The sequence below is a fragment of the Cyprinodon tularosa genome, unplaced genomic scaffold (assembly GCF_016077235.1).
Source record: "Cyprinodon tularosa strain WSP-4 unplaced genomic scaffold, ASM1607723v1 ctg685, whole genome shotgun sequence".
Taxonomy (NCBI): domain Eukaryota; kingdom Metazoa; phylum Chordata; class Actinopteri; order Cyprinodontiformes; family Cyprinodontidae; genus Cyprinodon; species Cyprinodon tularosa.
In genome coordinates this window covers 98,525-106,813 of record NW_024039435.1, presented here as the reverse complement: position 1 = coordinate 106,813, position 8,289 = coordinate 98,525, and the positions used below count along the sequence as shown (strand labels likewise).

The 8,289-nt window shown below is 40.7% G+C and overlaps 1 protein-coding gene across 1 annotated transcript; it reads left to right on the top strand.

Moving 5' to 3' along the window:
- Positions 1-459: 459 nt before the first annotated feature.
- adm2a (adrenomedullin 2a) lies at positions 460-7,738 on the top strand. The gene is made up of 3 exons (XM_038267796.1): positions 460-549; positions 764-1,029; positions 6,604-7,738. Exons 2-3 carry the CDS (start codon positions 935-937, stop codon positions 7,013-7,015), a joined length of 507 nt encoding a protein of 168 aa, XP_038123724.1. The 5' UTR covers positions 460-549; positions 764-934; the 3' UTR covers positions 7,016-7,738.
- The last annotated feature ends 551 nt before the right edge of the window (positions 7,739-8,289 follow it).

The window sequence follows — 8,289 nt, the reverse complement described above, 5'->3', positions numbered from 1 at the left end:
AGAAGATTCTCAGTCATCCAGGTCAGAGTCATTCCAAAAAAGTTAAAACAAACAATCCCCTGGACTTTGTTTCCAAGTATTAAGACGTTTTGCTTCCCAAAGCTTTGATGGGCTACTGTATAAAGCCTGGAACTCAATGCTATTCCTGACATTTTGAATTGAAAAAGCTTCCTGGATGGGAAGAGAAACGGTTTCAAACTTGGAGACAAAGTCCAGAGGATTGTTTTTTAACTTTTTTAGAAAAAACCTGCTATGATTTCAGCATCATTAAAGGTTTTATTCATCTTTCAGCTCATTCCCATGACTTTCACTGCAGACCCTGTATCTATCCAGAGTAAAGATTCCTGGGTTTGTATCACAGACTTGCACACTGCTAACTTTTCAGCAGGATGGTGAATACTTGTTACTTGAAACTCCGCCCACCTTCTATTTAAATCCTCTGTTAGGCAGCTCAGCTTCACATTGGAACTGGATCTTGACCAACAGGATTGGATTCATAGGAATAGGATCCCTTTTGACTGAATCTATGATCTCAACTCCACCTTAAAGGTAAGATTAAGACACTTTATGTTGCATATTTAAACAATATAGGTAATATTTCAGAAAAAAAGGGTTCTGGTTGTAATTTTTCTGCAAAAAGTTGTTGAATGCTCAGTTTTATTAGGAGAGAATGCATTTTAATAATGAACAAACGTTTTTGACATTTTCTTTCAGCATAAAGAATTAAAACATCCAGTTTTTTTCTGTTTTGCCTCTTTTTAAGGTGTCATTCACATCTCCAGTTTGACCAAAGAGTGAAACCTGAGTCCAGCATCAACTTCTTCTTCTTCTTCTTCTTCTTCTTATATTGATTATTCTCCCCCATCCTTGGACGTGAAGCCGGGCAGATATCACCTCCTACTGTTTTCCACAGAGAGTGAGATCTTTGCCGGAGATGCGGACCTTCCTCCTGGGCTTGTATTGCATCAGCCTGCTCTCCCTCCAGCAGATGTCGGCTTCGCCGGCCGGGGAGCGTCCTGACGGGAACAGGTAAGACCGCCTAAACATGCAGCGACACACCTGTGCGCCTTTTTTATACCAAGGAACGAAGCTACGCCTGATTGGCCGAGCAGAAAGGTTTAAAAAGTCGCGCACCTGTCGGCTTAGATCAGACGGTCACGCGCCGTGCTGCGTCACCAAGTCGGAAACTTTGAATCAGCTGCTGAGCAGCAAATGAAGATCTGAAAGGTTGGAAATGAGTTTTCTGCCCGCGTGGCGCAGCTGTTTAAATAAAGCCACAGTTTGAGTTCAGACTTTCTGCCTGCGTGTCTCTGCGTGGAGTCACATGAGAGTCGAGAGCTGCAGAAAAATTAACTACAAGGTCGAAGGCTTGAAATCCAATCAATTATTGTCTCTTTTTTAAGCATCACTGCCAACAAATACATAAAGACATTAGAAATATAGCAGGAAAACCTCCTTATTATTCCTGTCTTCTATCTGAGGAACAAATGTGACCTAGTATTTTATTGCTGCTATCTCAGAAGCAGTAAAACTGTTGATTGGGGTCATGGCTCCATGCAAGGTCAGATATGAAATCATAAGAATAGCATAGCAACATTTACAGGAGACAATGAATCCTCCTGGGTCCACTAAACATCTTGGGGTGGCCACTGAAACTAAAAGCCATAATTTCAGGGTTTGAATCTACTATTGTGGTAAACCTGCCTGTAGAAATCAGAAAGACTTCAGTAAACACCTCCTCAGATCCTGGTTTACAGCAGTAGCCATTCAAAATGTCCTCACTTTCCTTGGCTAGTCCTTGGCTAGTCCTTGGCTATTCCCCTACAGTTCCTTGTTAAACATCTAAAATATTCTTTCTGTCTTGATTTGTGGACATTAAGATCTAAAGACAAACATTATCTCCTGGTCAGACCCTGCAGTTCAGAGAAAGATGGAGTCACAGTGAAAAAATGTGCACGCCCAGGAGAAGACCAGTGGCTGGAAGTTGGAGGGGATTTTGCTGCCATTCTGCTGGCTTTTGACTGGGAAGGGCCATTCTGAATGGTGCTACGGTTTTGTGTGATTTTTTGTAATGTTACGTCGCTGGCTGTGAATAATGGGATGAAATGCTGACCTGAAGCAACTATAATTTACAGTGGCGAGTGGGGTGGCCAGTGGAGTCAGGAGATCCGCTGTAATCAGGAGCCGGTCTGCGTATTGTAGGTGAAAGTGCACTCAGCAGTAAATCAGTCATGTTAGTCCTGTTTTTCTTTGCTCCACCTTTAAATGCCAAACTTACACATGAGTTACGATGTGGAAAGACCTCCTGGTGATTATACAAGGTGGGGAAACCAGTTTGTATGTATGAATGGAGCTCCATAATGGAGCTTTGCAACCATGAATGGCACCTGTTCTTTTTAATAGCAGAGGGTTTAGCTGCAAAGCTCTGCAATAAAAGATCAGGCAACAACCTCTACATCAATCATTGTGCTCAGTAACAGGCTGTAGGCTCATTCTGCTGTTTGAGTGATGCTCATCCAAGTAATGGTGCAGTTGCAAAGGCAGTAGCAGTTTAAAGGAAACAGAGTGTAAAGGGCGCCCTCTACTGGTGGACCTGTGTGCTCTGTTGATGCAGTTTCTGACTTCAGGTTTAACTTTTTCTGTCTGTTTATGAGTCAACTATAACCAACTGAGAGCGATGTGTTTTAGTATAGATTTAAAAATGAACGTAAAAAAAAAATAATTTATTAAAATTTTAAACGCATTGTTAATCACTAAGACATGTTAAAATGCAAAATTAAAATATATTTATTTACATTTTCCACTTAATTGCAGCCCTGAATTTGTGTTTCTTTCTGTAAGGAGCTTGTTTTAGGCCAAGTATAAATGAACCATTGATTGATTATAATAATCTATAAATAGTGACTAACCTGGTTAATTGTTTCAGGCCTATTGGAGAAGTGTGGCAGAATAAAATACTTATATCTGAAGGTACTTTACAGTTCACCAGATCATTCAGTCAGATTGAAAGTTTTCTATCTAAGGAAAACCAGCTGATTGCATCGACTTCTTGACTCAAAGGCAATCCCTCCCATTAAGCATGCTTGTAGCGACAGTGGAGAGGAAAAACTCAATTTTAACAGGAAGAAACCTCCAGCAGAACCACATATAATAGCTTTTTAAGCCTCCAGATCCTGCATGTTTTTTTTCACTCAGAAATATTTCTAAACACTTGAATTCTGTCTTTAATTTAAGGCTTAATGAGCCTCTTCCTCTGTGCTCAGGGTGAGGCTTTCACTTGCTTCATATTCAAAGTGGTTTAGGAATGGTCTCTTAGAAAGTCTTTAGATCCCTCAATTTACAGCTTTATAACAACTATACAAAACAGAACATTTTTATCACTAACATTTTTTATTTTAGTTGAAAGTAAAACAGTTGCCTCTAAAAAATATGATATGTTGATATATAAACCATAAAGCAGATTAGAATGTTTAATTTTTTTCTGTTTTTTTTGGAAACCCCTCAGAGTTTTAAAGCAGCAGTTCTGGGTAAAATCCCAAAGCTTTTAATCAAGTAGCATCTCTTTAGATGGCCTATTGTAACTTTATCAAACCGTGCCATCTCTTTGTCTATTGAACACCTGCTGCTGAAGCCTTCACCTGCCAGCCTGTAATCCCCTTGGCCGTATCTTAATCCCTCAAATGCATCTTTTTCTCCGTTGGATCCAGTCTGCCAGTTTTTCAGTGCTTGAATCCCCCTTCTAGCATCATCGGTTCTAACTGTTCTGTTGCTGTCTTATTAAGGCTCCAAATTCTTCCTCCTCTCTGCACATGATGTCCTGTTATCATCACACACTGTCAGAGGAATCATAACAGACTCATATATTCCACATTTCTTTGCCTGTGAGCTTGGATTTCTCTCATTCCTTCCATGTTCTGTATCTGTCGACGGTGCATCTCTGTAGCCTGATAAGGTAATGCTGAACCCCTGCAGGAGAGGTTAAGTGTTCCTCTGACCACATGCAGCAATGTTGTACTTTAAAAGAAAAAAAACTCTAAAAGCTGAAGATCTGTCTTTCTGAATGGTTCCATAGTTCTCGTTTTTATTGTTAAATTAGCTCCCATCCAAATTAAACTTAAACAACTCTGACCTCCTTCCACTAAGAGTTCAATCTTGACTTCTGCATCTGTTCAGCGTTCATTTTTCCAATTCATTGTTTGGACAGAAGCTGTTTTCTGTTTGCTTTAGAAATCTTTTCTCAGATGTGCCTTCAAACCAGTTAAATGGTTCTTTGGTTGCTGCCCAGATCTCACTAAGAACAAATATCTTGTTTTTTAAATGAAGGACATGCTGAGATTTGCAGTTGGACCTATTTGGACCCTGCTGTGTCTGCGTCATGGTACAATAACATGACAGTTTAGTCTGAGTTCTTGTGTCATGGTCCAGGTTTGTTTATCGTCACCGAGGTCAAATTATGTCATGTTATTCTCTTTTAAATCATTAATGAAGAACAACAGTGAGCTAAAGTCCACCAGACATCATCTGTAGGGGATTCTGTGTTTTTTCTCCTTTGCACAGATTTAATACTTAACTGTTATTATTGGAGTTTTGGTTTTTTTAAAATCTCTTCAGTCTTTGGGATTAAACAGTTCCAGTGAAAGGGGCTGAAAGCAGCGACCAAACAGGTGGAGAATTCCTCTCTGGATTATCGATTAAAAAACAAAACATGGAAACAAGCTCTGCTTTCCACGCCGCATTGAACGCCTTCCCTGCTTAGAAACAACAAGCACTCAGCGGGAAGCACAGCTGATGATGATGCTGAATGTCTTGTTTATTTATCGCTGGCTTTTGCTGCCTTTGGATTTACCTTTCTGACCCAATGGCTGCCATCTACTATAAGATAGTTCCTATTTAAACATCCAGCCCACAGGCCTAGAATCATCAGCACCGCAGATTACAGTTCTGTCTGGTCTGGCAGTGAGTGTCAGTGTGTGAGTCACCTGAAATATTATCATTTCAAATCCACAATGAAAATACATTTAGAACCAAGAGACAAATCTGATTGCAGTAAGACACTAAACATGCATTCAGTAACTTAAACAGAGGCCATACCGTTCATACGGTTGAGCGGCTGCGTAGCTCACCAAGTCTGAGCTTAGCCTTCCTGCCACCTTTTCTGTGGCATCGTTATGCAACCGTCTGTCCAGTTGTTTGACAATAACCTCACCAGGCTACCACACCTGACTGGCTGAATAAATCACAGCCTTCACATAAAGTCTGGATGCTCCTGTTAAATAAGAAGCAATGTTATATTTGGAACAGCTGTGGCATCTGCCACCCACAACTCAGAGCTACATTTTCCTGTTTGTCTGCAAAGCAAACATCTGATGCATTTGCTGAGATCTAGCGTTCAAACATCAGTACTCCCACTGCCTGTCTGCAAGGTTCAGTCTGTTTCCTGTGTGTCCCCCACCCTGGTGTCCAGCAGTGGGGATAGTTTGGACACTCTGTGGTTGGACTGTAATACTGATGAGCTGCCAGGTCATGTTGTAAGAAATGCACGGCCTGTTCAAATAATGAACAGATGGTGGATCTTTGGTTACTGTTTGCTGAGAGACCGGTAACCGCTGGCTCATCACTTTGCTCACCAGATCTTTCCAAGCGTAGAAACTGTCCAAATGTCTACTTTCCAGAGAAAACCTTTTAGACAAGGATCAATGAAAACTATTAAGTAATAGTCTAGTTCAGGGCCAGACTATTAGTTGAATTTGTTGCGGTTTTAATGAACAGAATAAATAAAATAATAGATCATAAATGTTCAATAACACCAAGGGCCTCAGTTTCTGGTCATGTTTCATTTAAAGAGAGTAGGACCCAAACCTTCTCACTACAGCCCTGTTGTGGGCATCTATACTATTAAACTTCTCTTGCCACCTCACAGAAGTTTACAGAGAAATGCAGCGAGAGAAACCCTGCAGCCAAACATGTATATGCTAGTTCCCAATGCAGAGAAAATCTACAGTTATCAATCACATCATTTTTTTCAAAGGTAATTACTATTTTAATTGTTGGCAAAATGGGGCAGTCCTCCTACTGACAATAAAAAAAAAACAAAAACCAACGGACTCTGCTTTTAAACAAATTTATAATGTTGCACGAGTTAGAACGCCACTGATGTGCCATTTTCCCTGGAGCCGTTTAGCAAAACCAAAACAAGTCTGGTCAGATCTTTTCTGTATTGAGTCTCTTTATACACCTGAGAAGTTCGGGTTCTGGCAATAGGAATAGATGAGAGATTAACTGGCTTCTGCAGAAGTTCCCGGGTAAAAAGAAAATATTCATTAGAAACGCTCGTTTGGTTTGGCAAGATGGAAAAAACTCCATGAATAGGTTTCCAGGGCTGAAGACGGGCTTTGTGCTCTGGATGTGCTTCTAAAATGAAAGAAGTCCATTTTTACATTTGGAAGTACCAGCACTGCCTCCCAGTTTTTGGACTGTGTAGATGATAACCTTTTTTATTCTTTAGAAGTCATACATGTATTTAACGTTTGTCCAAACTATATGAAGAAATGACAAAAACCTAAAAGAACATATTGTTACCAGTTTTCTTTTTTCCTTTTTTAGACTGGTTGATCGTGAAGAACCCATCATCCAGGAAAAGGAGATCTCCGCCCCCTCAGAAAGCCCCACAAACAGCATCCTACAATATCCAGTTACAGACAAACTCCGCAAATGGCTGTCCAGCTTACTCCAGCACCCTACGGCGTCAGGCGTGAGGACGGCATCTCCAGGCCTGACATGGGGACGGCTCACTGAGGCTTTTCAGATCAAGAGAAGGGCTAAGCGCTCCCGTGGCCACACACACTCAAGAGGGAGCAAAAGCCACCCCCAGCATGCCCAGTTGAAGAGAGTGGGTTGTGTCCTGGGAACCTGCCAAGTCCAGAACCTCAGCCACCGTCTGTATCAGCTCATGGGTCGGAATGGCAGGGAAGAATCGTCCCCCGTAAACCCAAGGAGCCCTCATAGTTATGGATGAGCTTGGCTCCACCTTTTGCAAGTCGATCAGTATCTCTATTTATTTGACTTAAGGTATTAGTTGTAGTTTCTGCATTTGAAGTTGATCTAGTCCACAGCCAGCTTGACTTATGGTAGAAATCTCTTACCTTTACTATTTGTATTCGATGGATGGATTTTAAAATTTTATTTTAATATCACAATGGACCAAATCAACTCCAAGGTTCGACAATCTCCCTCCTGAGAAAACTTGGACTATAAGACATCTTGGTTTTCCTTCTCTGTTGGAACATTTCTACCTTGTTAAAGAGGAACTGAGCATCCAGTAGTATAGTTGTCTACTGACCTCCATAGCCTTGGATATCTGGCTGTTCTCTGATCAAACCCTTCAGCCCCTAATGTGGATTAAAGCAGCACCATGAGCTGGAGACCTGTCAAAACCAATGTATTTCTGAAGGCCTTTTTAGCAGCTAAATGAACCCTTTTACCTTTTCATCGGCTTTAAAGTTCATATCCAGTTTAAATATGAACTCGTTGATCACCCTACTAGTTTGCATTTAAACTGGGAATTCACCTCCGAGAAGGACTTTGAGTTCTACTTCTGTCTTATACCCACCGAAATAGGGGCTAGAATGGAATCGACGATTCAAAAAAAGGAAAAGGAAAGTGTTAGCATGCAGGGATTAGTTACTGAGTCCAGAAAAGATCTGTTTCCATTTGGGATTCAGCTAAAACAGGAAACAACATAAAAATATTTGCATAGCAAAAACCTCTTTTATCTGCTAGCTTTGTGGCCTAGAACATGCAGGGCTTCTAGTTTTAAAGAGATTAAAAGCAGAACTCCTTTGGCCTTTTTATGTCGATTCCAACGCAAATAGGCACAAGAAGGCAAACTAGCTACGAACTCCAATAAAACACGCATACATTATGATTTTCTTCTCAACTATGTAATGCGGTGTTACAATGTGGATCTAAAATGAAAACCACACTGACCAAAATGCTAGCTGTGGCCGTGCCCAGTCTGAACACATGTAGACTAGTAGCAATCAAAAAAGCGTGTCCCAACATCGTCTTCTATTTATGTCAGTCTCTAAAATTGGGAAGGTGGATGATAGACTCTGACTTTCCTTTGAACAAAGTCTCATTTGTTGGCCATGTTATAATTAGCCAGGAATTAAAATTCCCAATCTGTCCAGGCTTTTATTATCCTTACCCACTTATACAAGCTATATCACGGAATATCTATTTTTGAGCTTTTTAAGATGTTTTAATGCCGTTCTTTTATCAATTCTGACA

What these genes read in the sequence shown, in the direction of transcription:
- adm2a (XM_038267796.1), top strand. Translation starts at nt 935, where the DNA reads ATGCGGACCTTCCTCCTGGGCTTGTATTGCATCAGCCTGCTCTCCCTC. An exon ending in GAGCGTCCTGACGGGAACAG is followed by an intron (nt 1,030 to 6,603) that starts GTAAGACCGCCT and finishes TTCCTTTTTTAG; the next exon opens with ACTGGTTGATCGTGAAGAAC.